This window comes from Nanorana parkeri, unplaced genomic scaffold (assembly GCF_000935625.1).
Source record: "Nanorana parkeri isolate BGI_ZX_2015 unplaced genomic scaffold, ASM93562v1 scaffold87, whole genome shotgun sequence".
NCBI lineage: Eukaryota > Metazoa > Chordata > Amphibia > Anura > Dicroglossidae > Nanorana > Nanorana parkeri.
In genome coordinates, this window is record NW_017306355.1 from 693,219 (window position 1) to 716,390 (window position 23,172).

Sequence of the window (23,172 nt, forward strand, 5' to 3'; positions counted from 1 at the left end):
AAGGTTGCCCCATAGTTCTCCTCTAACTTTTAATACAGAATGAGGGATCAGTGCAGATGTTTTAACCATTACAAACTCTCAGAACAATGATTCTGTATATTTACATGCAGACTCTCCTCAATGGCTTTTCTTAAAAGTTCATCTTCTTCTTCTCTGTGTTTCACATGATTTGCCTGTTCTTGCTGGCTAATTTTTACTGCAAGGGCCAGCTGTTCCTCCTCAGTCATACCTGGAATAAAATGGCAAACGTTGGATCAATAAACTGTGATGCGAGTAACTTCCCTGTGAGCACCTACTAGAAAATGTGCTTTTACAAACAGATGTTCAATTAAACAAAACAGCCATAATACATTTTGTTTGTATCTGAAAGCAAAATATATTAATTTCTCTGAAATAAAAGACAGCTGAAATGTATGCTTACTGTTTATGCAATTAAATCATATATACGTATTTTAGGATGAACAGGTATTTGTACATAAAGGGATGCTCTCAAAACAGAACAAAAGGTTAATGTCAAAGAGCCATCCATGTAAAGTAAAGTAACTACAAACAGAAAAAATACTGGATAAACTTGTTTACAAGTGCCATGTGTCAAAGGATCAACAGATGAAGCCAGTTCTGAGTACACATAAGGACGTGCAACATTTATTACAGGGTAAAATCGCATTCGTCAGTGACATAACATATACTTTCATTGGGTAATCATGTGTATGGCAGTGACTACAGGTACATGTTCAAATGTTGTACTTCCAGGAATTGTATGTCCTTTGGTATACAAGTTTATACATACATTAAAAAAAGGTAATGGAAAGGTTATTCCAAAGGTCAAACCGCCTATAGAGCCGCCAAAGGATGTAACAATGGATACAAACTTTCCTCAAACACCATGGAATATAATCGCTCAGGCCTCTACTGTGCTGACCTGGTGAGTGCTAGAAAATCATTCCATTATCTCTTTATGGTTTTTCCAACAACATGCAACTAAATTTGGAATAAAACCTTCCTGTTTTCCTTACAGATCTTATTTTAGGCCCAGTTATATCATTGGGCGTTTGTGCTTCTCTATGCAACACAGGCAGATTATGGGACCAGCAGGGTGCTGTACATTGCTTACTGGAAACATTACACCACCCTGTCTCAGTACTTTTCTCAAGAGCCCCCATGCAAGCAATGAGCTGGTTCTTGGATAGAGCTAGGCAAATATCAAAATGTCAGTCTGGAGGAATTTGGCATTCCAAGGGAGAATTCATTTGCATGAAGTCCACCCTAGGCAAGGCCCACATGCGATGCTCAGCTTACGTGATTACAAGTCCAAACTAAAATCCAATGAATGAAAGGGGCAGTACAGAAACATTCAGGTTGATCAGGAAGGAGCTAGATGATGTTGAATGTCCCCCAGTCTGGTGACCTCGATCTGTCTTCCTGCAGTTGGAGCCTGTACAACTGTGCAAAACTGAAAGTAAGGCTGCAGTGGGGAGCTGAAAGATGCCCAAAGCCTTCCGAGCTGTCCTAATGGAGCAATAAAATAGTCTTTAGGCAGAACCACACCATTTGGCATGAAGTAGCTTCCTATAAGAAGCTACTTGAGCAGTTCTGCATATGTACAGGGTAATATTTCATTCACACATTATTCATATCAGAATTCTCACAGGCTACTACTAATCTCATGACTGACAGGCCACATATCCATGTAAAAAGTGCAACACTACACAAAAATGTTTGTGTCCCTCTTCAACCCTTGCAACTGAATTGATGAAAAAGTCTAATGTTTTTGGGTCACCCTAACTGCTGAAAAATTACAATAGTTAACACAAAAACCTGTTTCCATCTCACACCATTTCCCAAAATACTTACGTGCAATTTTTCGCTTAGTTGCCAGGGTTTTCCGATGGCGAGTCTGCTTTTTCTGAGAAGTACCCTCTTCCTCCAGCTCCTAAAAAAAAAAAAAAAAAAAGCCATCTTTCAATGCTATAAAAGCCTACAAGAGGAAAGGCTATAATTTACTTAGGCCTTTGTCAGGTATAGAAAATAGCATGTTTGAAATAAAATAACTTTCAGGTAAAATAATATTTAAATGTCACTATGTTTCCATGGTAACCACATCGTTTGCATAGTAACAGAACAGAATAAAGTCAGTAAAAGCACACAAAATAAAAATGCCATTGTACTGAATATGAAGGGAAGATTGTAATATTTCAGCAGTATGTACGCCATTACAATCTGATTTGTATCTAAGGAATTTTGGACATTAACTTTGTCACAATGCAGCTGTATACATAAAAACTGTAAAATTGCGTTTACAGTATTGTTTATCTTACATGTGCATACGTTTTGTTTGTCCATTAGTGAACAGTCAGTTGTAAATTCATTGTTGCAATTCTTAGCAAAATTAGGAAGATTTTGCTTTCCAACCCATGTCTCCAGCTCTCACAGCTCGTTCTCTTTTGACCTTTTTACTTATTTCAATGCCTAGACTTTAATTACACTGATAGAGAAGGAAGGGACCTCACAGAACTAGACTATAACAGTGAGCCTGGAGTTAAAAAAAATAACTTTAATCAGGGTGAATAATAAAGGCAAACTAATATTACTTAAAGTGTATGTAAACCCAAATACAACTCAAATTCTAAAAAAGTTGGGACGCCTTGTAAACTCTACATAAAACCAGAATACAATGATTTGCAGATCTTATAAACCCATGTTTTATTCACAACAGAAAATAGAAAACATATCAAATGTTTAAAATGAGAACATGTACAATTTTCAGAAAAAAATAAGGTCATTTTGAAATTGATGGCAGCAACTAGTCTCAGAAACGTTGGGGCAGGGAAACAAAAAGTTGCAAAGAAAGTGGTACTAACAAGGAAGAGCTGGAAGAAAATGTGCAACTAATAAGGTTAACTGGCAACAGGTCAGTAACATGATTGGGTATAAAAAGAGCATCTTAGAGAGTCAGAGTGTCTAAGAATTAAAGATGGGCAGAGGTTCACCAATCTGTGAAAAGCTGCATCTAAAAATTGTTGAACAATTTCAGAATAATTTACCTCAACATGAATCTCTGGGCCAAAGCTCATTTAAAATGGTCTGTTGCAAAGTGGAAAACTGTCTGTGGGCAGACGAATTATAAATTTGGCATTATTTTTGACAACAATGGACGCCACATCCTCCAGACTAAAGAGAAGAGGGAACTTTCAGCTTGTTATCAACAAAGTTCAAAAGCAAGCATCTCTGATGGTATGGGGGTGCATTAATGTGTATGGAATGGGAAGCTTGCACAAATGGAAAGGCACCATCAATGCTGAAAGATATATCCAAGTTTTAAGCAGTATATGCTGCAATTTATTTTCAGAGTAGGCCTTTCATGTACTGAACCTATGCTGCTGCTTAAATGTCTGAATAAGATATCAGCAATAGGAAATATGTATAGCATCGCTCCTATCCCAGAATGCAATCATGGCAATCAATAACACCTCAAATTAAAAATCCATATAAACTGCGTCAATCCAACACCTTGTGATCAAAAACTCATTCAATAGTATCCATTTACAATCCTCAATATTCACCCTGTGTCTTGTACCAATATAAACCCCAGGTGGAATCGCACTCCCCCCAGAATCTAATCCTCTATTACTAGAAAAGGTAGAACCGCGCAGGATGTTCAAATGACACTAAACTCAGGAGTTATATCTTAAAAATCCATTCAAGTACCATAACTATTAACAAAAATGTATCTAATTTTGTATCACTCAGCTGTAGATCCCCAAAGCATCTCTGAATTGGTACTGACACTGTTCTTCCTTCTCCTTCCTTCCAAGCTACCCTTGGAGGGTGGCTACTTTTGTTCCCCATGGTCCCTGTGTGTGTTGTAAAGTAGTCACCACTCCAAGATCACTCCCGTGATAAACGAAATCTTTTTTGGAGGAGCGCTACTACCTGGAATCCCTTTTTAAACAACGCTCGTACAGTGATATTGAATCCTGTATGTATCAAATAAGTATAGAAAACCAGTCTTAAGAATGGAAAGGATATAGACTTACAGTTGGGATATGGGAGAATCTGCCCAAAATCTCTCCTGATCTCCTCTTCAGGATCTGTTGGTCAGGTCCTTCTAGCTGGCAGGTGAGAGGTGAGTGGCTGGAAAGGGGCTAAGCTGAATAGCTGGTTCTCTCCAATAGTCAATGTTGAGCTGGTCTAGAACATGTCTGCGATGGTGAAGCAGCCCACGTACTCGGCTGGCCAGGCCGGGCCGCGGCGGCTGGGATAGGGAGAGTGTGAGGGAGAGAGCGAGGAGCCGCGAACAGCGCTGAAGCGCCTGGTGCCGTATGTATTGGCAATGCAGTCAGGCTGCTGTCTCGGGGTGTCCGGTGGTCTCGCCGACAACGAAAGTCGCGGAGGACTAAACGGGGGATAGAAGTGCACAGTGGGTAGACGGCTACGCGTTTCGAGGAGATTACTCTTTGTCAAGCCACAAGATCAAGCAGATCGCGGGAAACCGGTCTGTTTTAAAAACTGACAAGGGGGAGGAGTGGGTAATGGATTCGCCTTGTGATAGGTTGTTACTCGAAGGAGGGGAGGAACTTATATCGTAGCCTCGTCCAATTATTGGAGAATTCCGTCCATCAGGCTAATACAACACGTTTTGTCATGAGACAGGTTATATCTTTTTGTCGGATGAACAGTATTAACAGGAGAATGTCTATGGGGATGTTGTGGTCTATCTAAAAAGCTTAACATCTTTTCCTTGACCAGGAAAGTTCAAGTAGTTGTAAGTTAAAAATCCATATTTTAAAAACATTTTAATAAGGGTACTTGATGACAAAAAATTAAAATGACCCCAATTAAATAAGGGATGCATAATGGGGACGTGTATTTTACATACATAAGAAACCTCTAAAACAAAAGTTAAAAACAATTTCCATTCATATGAAAATAAGAATAAAAAATAAAAAATAAAAATTCAAAAATGAAAAATGAAAACACTATTAATTGTTGGTGCTCGGGCCTGTATCTGCACTGATGTTACCACGGGTGGGGAGCCACAGGTGTACCCCAACCCCTGTGTGTATGTCCACTTGTGGGAACCACATGTACGTATTGGACCACAATACCACAAAAACGCACCTCTGTGCTAGTACCTCTACAAAATAAAAAATAAAAAACTCTCTATTGTCACCTAACACAAAAAGAAGAAGGAAGGAAGGAAGGAAAAAAAAAAGGAGGGGGGGGCAAGGGATGAAAGTTGATATAATTGTATAATAATGTAATGGTGAAGCGGATATCAGGTCCACTAATGGTTACGTGGGTGTGTGCTGGACTATAGAATCGTGTGGATCTCAAGTTCTTCATTCAGCCCCACCGGGGCCAGAGTGTTTAACTTGTAGATCCAAAAAGTCTCTCTACTGCATAATCAGCGGAATCTTTCAGATGGCGGTATTTGAGTGGAGATGTGCTCAATCGCAAACACCTTTAGGTCCTGAGTTCTTTTTTGGTGTTTAGCTGTAAAATGCATATCTGCACTGATGTTACCACGGGTGGAGAGCCACAGGTGTACCCCAACCCCTGTGTGTATGTCCTCAAACCGTGTGCCACTAGTGGGGACCACATGTACGTATAGGACCACAATACCACAAAAACGCACCTCTGTGCTAGTACCTCTACAAAATAAAAAAACTCTCTAATGTCACCTAACACAAAGAGAAGGGGGAAGGAAGGAAAAAAGGAGGGGGGGGCAAGGGATGAAAGTTGATATAATTGTATAATAATGTAATGGTGAAGCGGATATCAGGTCCACTAATGGTTAAGTGGGTGTGTGCTGGACTATAGAATCGTGTGGATCTCAAGTTCTTCATTCAGCCCCACCGGGGCCAGAGTGTTTAACTTGTAGATCCAAAAAGTCTCTCTACTGCATAATCAGCGGAATCTTTCAGATGGCGGTATTTGAGTGGAGATGTGCTCAATCGCAAACACCTTTAGGTCCTGAGTTCTTTTTTGGTGTTTAGCTGTAAAATGCCTCGGGACGCTGTGCTCCAGGTCTCCCTTCTCAATGAGCCATCTGTGATCCCCTACTCTGGCTCGCAATGCACGTATGGTCCGGCCCACATATATCAGACCACAGGGACAGGTGAGCCCATATACCACGTCATCGTGTGAGCATGTGATGAACTGATTGACAGATTTTTAATCTGTCAAAACACATTCTTACCCCCAGTGAAACGTCACTCTTGAAGAAAGGCTTAAATTTTGCCCCTTATGCTAAACCAGATCCCTTCACTCTCTTCAAGGATCTCAACAAATTCATCAGGTTATTGACCCTCAGAAGACACTATTCTAATATCCCTACAAAAACACCCTCTGCTGCGACACCCCCAGTTTTTTCTCCGAACTAGAGTTTGTGACTCATATCTTCGATGATAAAGATGGAGATGTGTTACAAACCCTCTATGATCTAGCAGATCAGAATTCCTTTCTGAAATTGGATTTTTAACATCTTCTTGGGTACAGTTGGGTGTCTTTAGATGTAAGTTCCCTTCATACCTCTATTCCTCATACAGTGGGCCTTAATGCCCTAGAATTCTTCCTAGGCCAATCCTCAATGGCCAGCCGAGTACGTGGGCTGCTTCACCAATCGCAGACATGTTCTAGACCAGCTCAACATTGACTATTGGAGGGAACCAGCTATTCAGCTTAGCCCCTTTCCAGCCACTCACCTCTCACCTGCCAGCTAGAAGGACCTGACCAACAGATCCTGAAGAGGAGATCAGGAGAGATTTTGGGCAGATTCTCCCATATCACAACTGTAAGTCTATATCCTTTCCATTCTTAAGACTGGTTTTCTATACTTATTTGATACATACAGGATTCAATATCACTGTACGAGCATTCAAAAAGGGATTCCAGGTAGTAGAGCTCCTCCAAAAAAGATTTTGTTTCATGTTGGTACACATGGTCCCTCCCCCTGTTATGAGGAGCTTCGCACACCACCAGTAGATAATCTCCAGAGTTGTGTCTGCCCTACAGGAGTGCGTTCTAAACATTGTGTTTTCTATTGGTATCCCCGTGATAAACTAAACCCCCAATAAAAGTCAGTAAACTAAACGTGAGATATGCCCACAGCTCAGTCTTTCAGCATCCTGTTGCCAGGTGATGCCCTCCGATTACTCCTTCCTTGAATCTTGATTGGCTCTTCCTTCTTAGGGCACCTGATTTATACCTCATTGACCCTGTGCCCAACCCTTGTTATAGATTTACTTATGTGCATGACTAGTTGTCATTGCTTATCTGATCTCCTGTGTACCGAACCAATGCCTGCTTACCAACCATGTTTCTGCCTGCTGCCTGGATATACATCTGCATGTTTTACTGAACACGTCTCAACCTGCTGCCTGTACCAATCCATCTACAAATCCCTTTGGATACACTCCTGCCAAGATACCATCCCTGCCATCCTCTGAGAACATTTGCATTCCCTTAGGCCACAGATACTCCTAATCCTAACTTTCTTCCCCCACCTGTGCTACCTAGTCAGAGAACATAGCATCGCATAATAAGTCCTGGAGGGAACCAAGTATGGGTAGACCTGCTTGTCTTATGGGAACAGGGGCTGCTACAGGTGAAGCCACACTTATCCACTATATTTTCTGACCACTCAAAAATAGGCATTCATTATACCCATTTCCCCCCTCATCCCAAACACATACTCTAAGTCTAATTACTTTCCACCCATACTGACCCAACTGTGTGTCTGAATGTGGAAGGACATCAGAACAGTCCTATAATAAATAGCTACATTTTACGTATATATGTGGACAAAATGTAAAGGCATACACAAGCAGTCCTGTTTGCCTTTAAAGAGACTCTGTCATAAGAGATAAATTAAAGCTGTAATTGCAGAACTCCAGTAAAAATGTCAGCTCACGCAACCCTGGCTTCCTGACTGGCCAGAAAGCCGACTCCATGCTTCTTGTCACCTAGTGATGAGGGAGCATGGAGACGGTTTCCTGGCTAATCGGGAAGCCAGGCGGCGAGTCATTACGGTATCGGCAAGTACCGTAAAAAAAATATCATTACTCGTACTCTATACCGAAAAAACAGTATCAGTATGCTAGTACCGAAGTCAGACATCTCACAATTTAAGGAGGTGGTCTGAAATGGTAGATAAAAAATGTGGAAAAAACAAATCAAGGTTTACGGTGGAAAACAGCCGTTTTGCCATCTTGAGCCTAAACAAAAGCTTACCATTTTTTCCCAGCAGAGTGTCTGAAATTATAATTCAAGTAAGCCTCTCACCGCTGCTCATGCGTCTCATTTTTTTAAGCGGCACAGCTGACTTCCTGTCTTTATTTTTTAATAAATAAGGAATTTGATAATTGCTCTTGTAGACCATTAGAATGCAAACCCAGCTTCCAAAGTACATGCATATTCTGCCTTGAAGTTCCCAAGTGTTCTTTTAGCACATTTCATATGCTTAGCAGTTTCCCTGTTCTCCTATATCAAACTAAATCCTAAAGGATTCCTGCTTTAAACGGCATAAACTTTCAAATTCTGCAAATTCTTAATCATCTGTGTCAGTGGAAATGCAATAGCGGTTTAAAGTGATACACTTGGCTGGGCAGAGCTCCCATTCTCAAAGAACTAAAACGTGGATGGAGTAGAAATCGTTCTCTTAAGTTGCCAACAATGTAGACTCATCCTTGTATGTGAAGCCAGAAAAACAAGAAATCCCAAGCTCATCCTCCTGCTTTTGTGTAACTGGAAAAAAAAGTGTGATTCCTTCATGTGCTGCTGTCTCCAGACATACCTGAATTGGTAAGCCTGTTTAGCTAAATGCCACACAAGGGATGTGTTGCTACATTTACACATCAGATTTACTTTTCCAAGTCAACAAAAACTATCCTGGCGCATCTTTTGGTCGTGTCTTTCAATTCCCTTGATAGCACAGCTTTAAGGTGCCCATACACCTTACGACCATCGCAAGACTTTTGTTTTGCGATGGTCGTATGCTCATTAAAAGCCCGTACGATCTGCCCACCTTGGACGGGTAGATCGTACTTGCGATCATCGGAAGCCCGCCCTGCAGGCTGGTTTTCAAGCATGTTGGCTCGACAAAAGACGTGCGACCGTACAGTAGAAACGGTCGCACGTCTTAGTTCACACTGCTCGATTCTCGTACGATCACTGGGATTTCGCCCGATTCTCGTACGAGAATCGAGCAGTGTATGAGCACCTTTACAGTACTTTTTTGTTTTACAACGGCCCTTGCAAATGTGCAAAAACGGTATGCCTATTTTTGCAAGTCAAAATGAAAAATGAACAAGCATATTCATTAAAAAGGAACTAAAGTCTGAAAGCTATACCCCCCTTTTCCAAAAGGGAAAAAAAAGAAAAACAGGCAGAGGGCATAAGAATACTCACCAGAATTCCCTATGTCTCCCTGCAACTGATCTATCCTCATTGTATATATAAAGAGTGTATATTTGTTTTATACCCATAGACTAAAACGAGCACTTAACCCTTGCAGTGCGGGCGGGGGTAGCACCACTGCAAGGGTTAGGTTTTATTCTGCCCAGAGTTCTTCATAATATATGTATGTATGTATATATACAGGGCTCGAAAAATCCACTCGTCCACTCGTCTGTGACGAGTGGACGGTGAGCCAGCATCGATTCTTAAAAGGAGAATTATGGGGTTAAGGCTTTTCCCCATAGTTCTCCTTAGGGTAACGGGAGGACACAAACTAGCGTCCTCCCGTCACCCTAGACGCCGCAGTAGCTCGCGGTATACTAAGACGCAGCAGCTGAAGCAGATCCCGACAATTATGTCTGGATCCGCCCAGCTGTGTGACTGACAGCTGGCTCTGCCTATCTAGAGGCATAGCCAGCTGTACCCGCCCCCTTCCCCGTCCGTTCCGCCAGTCAGCGCTGGCGCATCGGATCGGGGGGAATCCAGCCCCTCCGCTGTCATGGCGGAGAGCCGTGACAGGATCGAGAGGTGAGCGAACGCCGGTATGTGTTCGCTCACCTCCCGATCTACTGAGCCGACCTGTGACAGTCTCATTGTCACAGGTCAGTGAAAAGCACTCACCTCATAGTTCTCCTTTAAGGTGCCCATACACCTGCCAATTATCGTACGATAATCGCTGGTAATCCAACGATCGTACGTGCAGCATTCGAGTCATCGGAAGCCCGCCCCTCTGTGGGGCAGGCTTTCGATAATCGCAAGTACGATGTGCCTGTCCAAAATGGGCAGATCGTACGAACTTTTAATTACTTTACAACCATCGCACGACTCCAGTCGTGTGATGGTTGTAAAGTGTATGGCCAGCTTTACACTTGCACAAAGTTAGGGATTTTGTAGGATTAGAGTCAGGTGTATGATTAACCAATTATACCAAGCAGGTGCTAATGATCCTCAATTTCATATGTAGGTTGAAACACAGTAATTAACTGAAACAGAAACAGCTGTGAAGGAGGCTTAAAACTGGGTGAGGAAGGTTATGGAAGATAGTTGCATGTCACAGGTCATACACCATGGCAAGACTGAGCACAGCAACAAGACACAGGGTAGTTATATCAGCAAGGTCCCCCCGAGGCAAACATTTCAAAGCAGACTGGGGTTTCCAGATGTACTGTTCAAGCTCTTTTGAAGAAGCACAAAGAAACCGTAAAGTTGAGGACCGTAGATGCTGTGGTCGGCCAAGAAAACTTAATGCAGCAGATGAAAGACACGTCATGCTTACTTCCCTTTGACATTGGAAGATGTCCAGTAGTGCCATCAGCACTGAACTGGCGAAAAACAGTGGGACCCAGGTATACTCATCTACTGGCCAGAAGTGGTCTTCATGGAAGTATTGCGGACAAAAAGCTATACCTCCGACATGGAAACAAGACTAAGGGACTCAACTATGCACGAAAACATAGGAAATGCGGTGCAGAAAAATGGCATCAGGTGCTCTGGACTGATGAGTCAAAATTTAAAACATTTGGCTGTAGCAGGAGGCAGTTTGTTCGCTGAAGGGCTGAAGAGAAGTACAATGATGAGCATCTGCACACAACAGTGAAGCATGGTGGAGGTTCCTTGCAAGTCTGGGGCTGCATTTCTGCAAATAGAGTTGGAGATTTGGTCAGGATCCTTGGTGTCCTCAATGCTGAGAAATACAAGCAGAGACTTATCCATTATGCCATACCATCAGAGAGGCATGTGATTGTCCCCAAATTTATTCTGCAGCAGGACAACGACTCCAAACATACAGCCAATGTCATTAAGAACTATCTTCAGCATAAAGAAGAACAAGGAGTCCTGGAAGTGATTGTTTGGCCCCCACAGAGCCCTGATCTCAACAATATTGAGTCTGTCTGGGATTACATGAAAAGACAGAAAGATTTGAGGCAGCCTACATCCGTAGATCTGTGCTTAGTTCTCCAAGATGTTTGGAACAACCTACCTGCCGAGTTCCTTCAAAAACTGGGTACACTTGCACATAGAAAAATAACTGATTCTGTTTAACTGTAAAGGGTGGTCAATATTGATTTGAATTTCTCTCCTGTTCGTTTACTTTCCATTTTGTTAATTGATATAAAATATTGTGCTAAGAACCTAAATAGCAAACCATTATTTTCATGTTAACCACAAAAGGAATGTTTAGATGCAATATTTATACTAGGCATACGTACTAAACACACCAAAATAAAAACCAAATCCATATGATGTTGATGCAAATAAATACAGTCATGTGAAAAACTAAGCACACCCCACAGAAACTATTGACTATTTCAACATAAATAAACAGGCAAACATTAACTCATAAATCAAAAAGGGCCTACAGATACCATATACTTGAACAAATGACACATAAAATTTGACATGAGGCATAGAATGGTGTTTCTCAACGGTTTTTCGGTCTCAGCACCGTTAAAAATATACAAAATCTTGAGCCACCCCAGTCTAAAATGTAAAAAAAATAATTAACAAATATTTGAATACTACATGTGGTCGTCCCCAATTCCAATCAGACCCTTTTACTAGATTGAGAGATTGAGATTGTATGGATTTTAAAAGGGGGACCCTACACAACCTCCCCCCCCCCCTTCCCAAACAAAACAACAACAAAAAACACAAAAAATGACATGGGGTTCCCTTCCCTTTAGAATCCCCTGTCTGTTGAATCAGGAGCCCCCAAGTCCTACCTTCACATCGGGTACCCCCCTGATTTACTTCCCAACCACGGTCTCACGTAGCTAGCAGGCAAGAAAGATACTGATCCTAGCGTTGAAGGGTGAGGGCCATCCGGGCCACCGGCTCCCTAGCAACCAATGACATCAACGGTTTCTGGGATGCTGGCAGCCTGCGTAACAGCATCCTGGTTGTCCCTCCTTTGCCCCTCTCCGTCAAGGCAGGATCAGCATCTAGCATAACAAAATAAAAAGGTGATCCACTGGGTAGCTGGTTGGAATTTTAGCAACTTTTTAATTTTTGCACGACACCCTGATGATCCAAGACGGCACCCCGGATGCTGCAGCACCCTGGTTGATAAAGGTTGATCTAGGGTCTCATGTTCCCCATGCTGTTGATCTGTGTGGATTCCTCATGCTAAGATAAATAAAGCTCTTTGAGGCCCTCAGGAAGAGAGCTGTGGATGCCTATGAGTCTGGCATCATCAGATGATTTAAAATTAATAATTCCCCTGAAAGTAATAGAAGCCAGGTCTAAAGAATATTTTCCCTACAGTGTCCCGAGTAGGCGCCAAAACACACAGGGGCCCCGGCTGCACAAAAAGTGCCAAAAGGCTGCAGGTTGGGCACCAGGTTAGGTTTCAACATAATAATAAAAATCTTATATGATTGGATATAACAGACGCCCAAGGAGGGCACTCCATGCAGAAATGCTGCATGTCATTATCTAGTCTACCTAGCTATAACCCCACAATACACTAAACATACCTAAGCAAGGCTAAGTGAAAGACACACCTAAGTATAGTAAAAACTAAATTTCAGTAAAGAACACTTTAAACAGGACTTTTTGGTTAATTTAGTCCCTTCAAACCACAACCTTTTGGGATACAATTTCTAACAGGAAACAGCAAAAACAAACTCCAAATCACTGCTAAAGTACACATGGTCACTCAATTTACATTCATCTATATTAACTTTCTCACATGCACTGCTAGGAGGAACTGTCACTTCTGACAAGATAATAATGTGCGTTTCAACTTCCCTTTCCATCTCTGAGAGACAGTGTGGCATTAGAGTGGACAGGACTGGGATTATCTGGACTGCATATTCACAGGCGTTCCCAGAAAACCACATTACTGGCAAGGCAATTTTTGGCAGCGGGATAGCCTAGTGAACTATAGCTACGTCTGGATAAAATCAGTTTCAGTTTCAATGTTTACTGGAGTGTACCAATAATACAAACAGTATATATTTAGTAGAATATAGATTTAGCACACTCACAGTGTGTGTAAAAGGTAAAACTTTTGGTGTGGAAGAGAAAAGTAAGGTATACATAGGTATACGTTTGTAGGGAAAATCCCGTCGTAACGATCGATAATACCATAAGAGGCTTGGCGACTATCATTCAAAATTTCGATTGATTTTCATTTTTGTTTAACATTTGGTTTTGGAATGAATAGAGGTTTTCAAACTAAAACCACAATCATTGATTTCGTTGCATCAACAATTAGTAAGTCGAGCGAAAGTCCCGAAATCAATTTGGTTTGTTCGAAATTCTAACTGTGTATATCCAGTTTAAGGCTCCGTTCACACAGGGCAATCTACAGATTCCTGTGGCAGGAATGACAGATGTCCCCATTTAGATGCGACCACTGCACACATTGAAGTAAATGACAGGGTGATAGCGGCTGCTTCTGTAAGCAGCAGTCCGCATGTAAACATGCATGTTACGATTATATGTATTGTGAGATTTAGCTCCAAACAGTAGTGCGTTAAGGACACTTTCACTCACTTACCACGTCTTTTTAAGGGCTTCTTTGCCCACTTTTATTAATTCAAAATATAAAAGTCCACACAGGTGTTTCCCTCGCAGGGGTCTTCAAACATAACATACAGCTTTTCTGTAAGCAACATAACCTTTGTAAAGTCTCACCGACTTCAGGTTTTCCTTTATACAAAACCTTTCACATACAGATTGTATCCAACACGCTTGTTACACAGGCTCTTGTCCTCTTTGCCATACAGGCTAGTCTCTTCACCACACAGGTGATACACTCCTGCAGACACAGACTGGTTCCAGGTTGGAGCCCTCCTGACTCCTGCACACCTCCTCTGTCTCCCAGGTGGAACCCTCAACATGAAACAGCATCCTTTTCATAAAGGGCTGTGCCCAGGTGCACAATCTTTTGGTGCTGGTGACCACTAAAGCCTGGACCCAGGAATGGAGATTTCATCCCTCCCAGTTCTCTTAGAAATCTCCCGGCTCCAGGATCCCAACTATAATTCAGAAAACCCGGAAAGAGTTGTAAAGCCAGCTTTTCCTGGTAAAAGTACTTTCCTGAAGCCGCTCAGCCCCTCTTGCTCTAGTCCTGGGTGACTTTGATGCCACATTATACCGTGGTAATGCCACAGCATTTACAATAGATTAATGTCCCGGGACGCATCTATCCTGCATCCAGCAACAGTCCTCTTTCCCAAACCAAATGTAATCATAATATGTATGATTACATGTGAACTGCCACTTACAGATGCAGCCGCTGTCACCCTGTCATTTACTTGAATGGGAGTCTGTCATCTGAATGGGACACCTAGGATCCCTGCTGCAGAAATCCGTAGGATCTTGCTGCAAGAAACCCAGAACGCCACATGTGAATGGGGCCTTAGATTCTGTCAACTTTTTACTGCTGTCTGTGTCCCTGATGGGGAGACACAGCCCCATATGTTTCCATTCAACTACTGTCACCCAGACAGAAAGTGAGGGGAAACCCAAAATGTTAGAGTTGTTTGCGGGGAAAGAGGTTGAGGTAAACCATCCAATGGGTATAATAGTCACTCACTTTGGGGAAATTTCTTCTCATTTCCAAACTAGAAAAAATATGGTTATACATACACTTTTAGCCCTCGTTCACACCTGAACGTTTTGTAGCGCGTTCTACGCTCGACGAACGCTCTACAAAACGCTCAAAAATCTAAATCCCATTGTATTCAATGGTCTCGTTCCCACCTTGGCGTATTTCCGCCCGTCCCTAACGCGCTACAAAACGGCCCACGCCTGAAAAGGTACAGGTACTACTTTGGGCCGTTTTGTTGCGCGTTTCCATTGGGATACAGCCAAGTAGCCTTCGGAAACGAGCGACGGTCGCGAGACTTTTTTACCGCGACAGACGCGCATATGCAATACGCCTAGGTGTGAACGAGACCTAAGAGGCATACTTATAAAGCAGTAAAGGTGAATTTCACCAAACATTTCCCAGTGGTGAATCAATCACTGTCACTGAACAACACATGCAGCAGGAAAATGCACTTGAAGTGAATCTTTTTGTTGAATGACACATTCACTGCTTTATAAATATGCTCTTCTGCGTCAGCATTCAGTAAAGGAGTTGATTATTTCTATACCGTAATTTTAAACATTACCAAATTAATTCATATCTTTTTACGTGTTGTCAGCTTTTCATAAAGTTAATTAAGCATTAAACTTATGTGTCGGAATGACAATTATTTCAAATTTATTAATTTTTTACTCAAAAAATGGTCTAACAACTTTGTTTTCACAACAGAAACAAGGTGTTAAATACTCTCACTGATAATTTAGGAAGATGTAAATCCTTCTGGAATAAAAGGAGATAAAAGAAACCGTGTGAAATAAATGTAATATGTTGAACATCTGTTCCACTGTAAAAAATATAAAAGATGCAAATTAATTGGTATTTTTCTAATTCTATGTTTTTATTGATGCCTGATATTTTGAAACGCTCATCAGCTGTGAGCAATCTTTACCTGAAAAAGAAAAACAGGATGAAGTCACTCCATAGCGCGCTTCAGAAAACATACTTGTAGGCGAACGGTTCTCAAGAATGATGCTTTCATGTTTTAATTAATTCTTTCATTTAATTAGTTTCTCGACTGTCGTCTTAGCTCAGTGATGTAAAATGGATGTTCAATTTATTAATGGTATTAAGCTCTGTTCACATCACAACTGGGAGCGGAAAAGCCAGCAGTTAAGACAGAACCACTGTTTCCCATGTATCTCCGATATACAGTATAAAAGATGTGTTTCTCTATGCACCGGGAATACTGAAGTGTAAGCCAAACATACGTAAAAATAGAAAGCGCACAGTTGTAGACAGATTGAGGGGAATTTATCAAACTGGAGCAGACAAAATCTGGAGCAGCTGTGCAGGGCAACCAGTCAGCGTCTCTCTTTCATTTTCAAATCGTAACTGAACAAATTGGAGAGAAACGCTGATTGGTTGTCATGGACAACTGCTCCAGTTTTGAATAATTCCCCCCATTGTATATTAGCCATGCACAGAGTGGTCACGTGATGTATAAAAGCATGGGTCTGGTACAGAGCAACAATAGTAGAACGTCCATACACTGCACTCATCTACATATACCAATAAGGTATAGACAGATCATATGGCTATTTTCCTTCCTTGTTCAGCAGAAATGTATTCTGGGTACAATTATTTGGACGTGAAGTAACGCCTGCATTGCTGATATCTGTAACTTTATACTTTTTATTCTAAATATAGAATAGCAGGGAAACAATGAAGAGACCCTGCCACCAGACCAAGATTGTATGTTCATTTATCATATTTTATGCATGTTTTTTACCTGTAAAAGCCTCTGATGTAAAGACATCCGCAAGACCTGAGGCTGCTGCTGGGTGTTACCATCTTGGATGTGATGTCAGCTACCTCAGCAGTTCCAGAGCTGATTCAAGTGAAACTCTATAATATATTATAATATTCAAGTGAAACTCTTCACTCCTCCCCCGGCAGGTCCATAAAAGATTGTATAGGGAGGTGAGGTGTGGGGGAGCTGGGCCAACACAGACAGTAATTAGACACCCTCAGAAGGAAAGAGGACTATGATGCCCAAGAAGATGGGGGGCTGTGCTAGGAAACTGAAAGTCTAATAAACCCTAAGTCTCTATAATGCGTACCTGTCATTATCACATTTGAGGGCTTGTTAGCCCATGTGTAATAGTAGTAATTTGAAAAATGACATGGTAAAAAAAAAAAATGTACACACACATACATATAAGTTCAACTCCCAATTGATTAACTTTTATTAAGAAAAAAGTTATTTGCAATTTTGGGTATCTTTGTTTTTCACTGTTTTGGAAGAACACACAGGGGAACATTTATGATTAGCTTTCAAAGGATGTCACCAGCACACTATAATCTTATGTGCAATCAGCAAAAGTCCATTTATTAATAAATAATTGCCATTCAAATGCAAGTGCTTTCGCGGCCACACAGGTCCCCTTCATCAGGCTCATTCTGCTTGCATTTGAATAGCAATTGTTTATCAATAAATGGACTTTTGCTGATTGCACATAAGATTATGGTGTGCTGGTGACATCCTTTGAAAACTACATGTATATCACGGCGCCATCTGTGGCAACTACGAGCACCCACATGCATCTTGCAGATTATCGTTTCTGGTAAGGAGTGCAGCAAGACATCTTCTATATACATATATGACTAGCAACAGAATTTGTTGCACATTAGACTGCCTCTCCATTAGGAAAGTCTCTGTGGCAGGTTTACAGACCTGTGTATCTGTATTGCAACGTTTTGAGACAGATTTATTGCAGAGGATGCAAGAGATTTTTCACTCTAAACAAACATTATTAAGAAGTGGTCAGGGTCAGGTTTTTTTTCCCAGTGGCAGTGCTACTTTCAAACAGCTGAGGAAGGAATTTATGACTCAAGCTGTAACCTTGCAATAAATCTGTCTCGCAATTTGTCTCCCTGCCCCTGTTTTGCCATGCAAAAGAATTGATAAATGTCCCGCACAATTTTTAGCTTAGAAATATAATTTTTTTGTTAGTTAACAGTCTCATCTTTTCTATTTAGCCCATTTGCAAAGGTCCTGCTGTACATTACACATTGTCCTAGGCCCAGTCGGTGTATTACAGTTATTGTACTATAAAATGCCTAATATGTGGCTGTGGCAATAATGATACCGGACGACCCCCAGACTGTGTAGGCAGGATGAGGAAGTCATGCTGAATGCAATGCCACCCTTATTTCTCCAAGATTTGCAAGTCAACGACAAAACCATTTAGATTGAGATATAATGCCTGTTTGCACCCCCATTGCAGTTTGCAACCCAACTGACAGAAACCAGCCCCAAGTTAGATGTAGAGCAGATAACATTAAATGTCAGTTGGGGTCGTAAAAAATCTAGCAAAAAGACAAGTTTTTTTTCCCCATAGTTCTCTTTAGGGTCACGGGAGTACATATTCTAACCTCCTCCCGTGACCCAAAGCTCAGCCCGCGATATACTGAGAGCACCCCAGCCGGGACGGATCCCAACAATACTGTTGAGATCCACCCAGCTGTGTGAGTGACAGCTGGCTCGCCCCCTCCCCCGTTCGTTCCTCCATTCAGCGCTGGAGGACAGAGGGGGGGGGGTCCCTGTGGGGGACGCTCACTACAGGGAGACGATCGGGAAGTGAGAGGATCGGTACATGTTCCTGCTCACTTCCTGATCAATAGTGCCGACCTGTGACAGCTTCTTTGTCCCAGGTCGACTCTAACTATGAGGAAGAGTGCAAATCACTCACCTTATAGCTCTCCTTTAAGAGTCTGGAAAGTCTGTTAATGGATGTAAAGTCTCTGTGATAAATAGTCTGGCTGAATACACACCTCTCACACTAAGGTTACTGATCAATACTAATGACATATAGATAAACTGCCGAGAGTTAAGTTTCATACAGTTTTTATAATTCTTATGGTAATGGAGATACATTATTAACAATAAATACACTACACAATAAGAGAATAACAAATAGTTAAATATCACACACTCCTACATTACAAGGTTTAGAAAGTGGATGGGAGTCTTATCTCCTGATGAAGCATAAGATCTTTATTCCTTTGCAAAAAAAAATTGATTATGAGACTGAAGAACATGGTCATCTGGATATATTGACCTAGTTAGAACAATTGGCATTATTGGAGTGTCCACCAAAGTAAAATAAAAACACTTCAGCAATTCTACATCATACCACTCAACCATTTTGATTGGGTGGGGGTTGGCTCAGCGACACCTTCCAGAGGGTCAACAAAAAGATGCTGCTTTGGGCAGCTAAACTCTCGTTTACCACCAAAATTATGTAGGGATGCAAAAGCCGAATATGAAAATGGACTTACTCTGAATCCAAATGAACTCTTGCAAAGACCATGCAACATAAGCACATTGCACCCTTAATTCTATTTATGTTGCTGTTGCTTATTGTTGTTTTTTTTTAAATATCTTTGCCGTACATATTTTATCTGCACTGTATTTATTTTCATAAAAACAATATTTTAAAAATTGTAGACCTGTAGCTCTATGTGCTTTAATCTGAAAGTGAGGAATCCTTGCCTCTTTGAAGACTGTTTTCTGTTTAACCTGGCAAAGACATTTCTTAAAAGGTAAATTTCTCCATGTTTTGTCTTTTAAAAATGCTGCAAGTACTGGAAAAAAAAACAGTTGATCCTGCCAGCTCCAAACTTCCTGTTATTGACTGACAATCAATATGAGGTGTTCTGTAGTCTGGACTACAGAACACCTCGTTCTCTCCTCATCACAGTTACATGGAGTGGGGGGGTTAGTCCAGGAGTGAGGAACAGGGGTGAAAACTTTCCTTGTAATCTCAGTGTAGCAGACGCAGTGTTATCAACCAATAACAGGAAGTTAGGGGCTCATTGGGTTTCTGGCTGGATCAATAGGTACTTTGGAGCATTGCAAAGCTGTTTCCGTGTATACTGATTTTTATTTGAATAAAACCACTTTTTTAACATACTGCGCAATGGAAGCCCCTCTGTTTTGTTTCCTCTGAAATTCTGCGGGAGGATATCACTGAGTATAAAGAGGAGATTAACAGCAAAACATTGGTGATAAGGATATTGGACCCCACAAGATGTGCCCATAGATGAACAGAGGAGAGGAATCAGGTAGAGGAAGCTGTACATGATTAGGGCTGCAGCTAACAATAATTTTCATAAATCGATTAGTTAGCTGATTATTAAGTTCGATTAATCGGTTAATCGGATACAAAAAAATGGCTCCAGTGATGGACTACTAGTTTGTATTGAGATTGTAGTCCATCACGGGAGCAAGCTTGGAGCGGTGGAAATAAAAAAAAAAGTGTGGTGTGCAATATAGTACATTATACAGCGTTGCAATGCTATAGAGGAATACAGCAAATCGCAGCAATAGTCCATTATACTATAATGTTCTATTGCTGGGATTTGTAGTCCTCTGTAGCTGGTGTTATTCTGCATTGCGCTGTATAATGTTCTATTGCTGGGATTTGTAGTCCTCTAGCTGGTGTTATCCTGTGTTGCGCTGTACAATGTACTATTGCTGGGATTTGTATTCCTCTATAGCTGGTGGTATTCTGCATTGCGCTGTATAATGATTATACGGCTCAATGCAGAATACCAGCAGCTATATAGGAATACAACAAATGCCATCAATGGTACATTTTACAAACAGTGTATAATGTATTGCTGGCTGATGGTACATATACAGCACAATGTACCATCAGCTATAGAGGACTACAAATCCCACTACCCCAGCAATACATTTATACAGCACCAAAGTAACTGCTGTTATTCTGCATTGTGTTGTATATAATGTATCATTGCTGGGATTTGTAGTCCTCCATAGCTGGTGGTATTCTCCGTTGCGCTGTATAATGATTATACTGCGCAATGCAGATTACCACTGACCAGTTATAGAGGAACTACAAATCCCAGCAATAATACATTATACAGGGCAATGGAGAATACCACCAGCTATAGAGGAACAACAAATCCCAGCAATAATACATTTTAACGATCTCGACTTACTTTGAATGACGGTGTTGTCAGCGGTGTTGTTGGTCGTCGGCGGGCAGCTGCGAGTTGGGAAACTCCCCAGGAGGAGAGGGCCAGACGCATGTCCTCAGCGTGCGGTGGGCGTGGCTTATGCGGCGGCTGAGGGAGCTCACGGCGGGCGAGGGAGCTCACGGCGAGGAGGAGACCAGCGGCGTGCGCGGCTTCAGCCTGTGCGGTGGGCGTGGCTTATGCGGCGGCGTGGGCACGTCGGGCGCAGCGTGTGAATCAGGCCCCGCGTGGAGCCCCGAACAGGGTAATCAATAGATAGCCGACTAATCGATGATCGAAAACGTTGCCAATGTTTTCAATCGTCGATTTTAATCGACTAAATCGATTAACTGTTGCAGCTCTAATATTGTTGCAGCTATACTGCACTCACGAATATGGTCAAGATGAAAAAACTATGTAAGAGTTTTCAAATATGTAAAAATATAAACAGACAAAATAATCGAAATAAACCTATGGACACAATTTGCCATGTGTATACTATGACAATTAAAGTGATATTAAAGCAGCATTTTTTTTTTCACCATTGTAATTGTGCTGTAAGGACTTACCCTAAGTGAAGCCTCTTGATCCGATCATCTTCTTCCTTCCAATCAGCAATCACTCCAGCACTGGTGCCGGTCTCCGATCCAGTGCTGACTGCTGTGTCTTCTGTGTCCCACGGTGTCTGTCTGACGTGCACATTCCCGGCAGCGTGCATCGTCGAAAGGTGGCCATACACTCTACAACCATCGCAAGACTTTAGTCTTGCGATGGTTGTAAAGGGATTAAAAAAACGTACGATCTGCCTATCTTGGACAGGCAGATCGCACTCTCGATCATCGCAAGCCCGCCCCCCTGAGGGGCGGGCTTCCGATGACCGCAATGCTGAACGGGCAGTGTGCGCGTGCGCACACCGGCCCGTTCAGCATTTATCTTCCGAGCACCGTTCTAACCAGCCGAGAATCGTACGATTCCCGGCTGGTTTTCGAACATGCTGGTTCGACAGAAGACGTGCGACCGTACAGTAGAAACGGTCGCACGTCTCCGTTCACACTGCTCGATTATCGTACGAAAACCCGATCGCATACGATTATCGTACGATAATCGTGCAGTGTATGGGCACCTTTACACGGTGTCTCTCCTCTTCTCCCCGCTGAAGATCTCTACTGCGCATGCACCTGCCCCATTATCCTGCTCGGCTGCTCAAGATCTTCAAACAGGAGCGAACCGTGGAGACAGGGGTGAATAATTATCTTTTTGGTTTTTTTATGTTTTTGCATATATCCACTGCTTGTTAGCAGTGGATATATGCAAAAAAACAAGAGTTTAATTATACTTTAATTACTTTGGTAAATGGAAACACTGTGCAGATTAAAAGATCATTTACAGTACTACTCATTCATTTTAATTTGGAATTTGGAGTCTACTAGCCTACATTTAAAATAATATTCTACTGTCAAGACGTATTGCCATTTTCAAAATACATACCAAGCTGTCGCTATCAGAGATGACAATAGACTGTTCTTTCTCATCCATTATATTTGCCGGACTAGCCATATTCCTACGCTCTGAACTGGAGCCTTCATCCTCTTCTGTTCCATACTGAGCGCAAGCACCATCTGAATGACCTTTTCTGTTCCTGGAATTATGCATATTTAAACACCTGGGGAAAAAAAAAGGTCAAGAGTAAAACAGGTGGATTTTTTTTCTCTTGTATATTTGTGTTTTTCTGTCAAAATCTAATTAATGCAGAATATACAAAAGGCAATGTATTTTAGAACTTTTATATGTTTACACTAATGTGAGTATTTATTAGAAAAAAATTGCAGACCCAGTAGTCCTGCAAAACTCTGCATATGTTTATTCTGTGCGAATGGCTGCAAAAAACAAACTTTATTTCTATTGTTCCTTTCCAAGTTGAGTTTAATATCAGAAAATAGCACATTATGGCCACTAGATGGAGCTCCGAAAATAAGTATTCATTTACAATGCTCATGAGCACCATCTAGTGGCCATAATGTGCTATTTTCTGATATTAAACTCAACTTTGAAAGAAACGATACCAATAAAGTTTGTTTTGTGTTTTGTATTGTTTTTTGCAGCTATTCGCACAGAACGAACATACACGGAGT

General features: G+C 41.6%; 1 protein-coding gene across 1 annotated transcript in view; it reads right to left on the minus strand.

The window, feature by feature from the left end:
- The window catches only part of UIMC1 (ubiquitin interaction motif containing 1), a 61,371-nt gene extending 38,679 nt beyond the window's left edge, over window positions 1–22,692 (minus strand). The window contains exons 1-3 of the mRNA XM_018552382.1: window positions 22,529–22,692; window positions 1,855–1,933; window positions 105–229 (exon numbers count right to left, since the gene is read on the minus strand). Coding sequence (XP_018407884.1) covers window positions 105–229; window positions 1,855–1,933; window positions 22,529–22,597 — 273 coding nt within the window. The 5' untranslated portion in view covers window positions 22,598–22,692. The remainder of the gene's footprint in view (window positions 1–104; window positions 230–1,854; window positions 1,934–22,528) is intronic.
- Window positions 22,693–23,172: the final 480 nt, after the last annotated feature.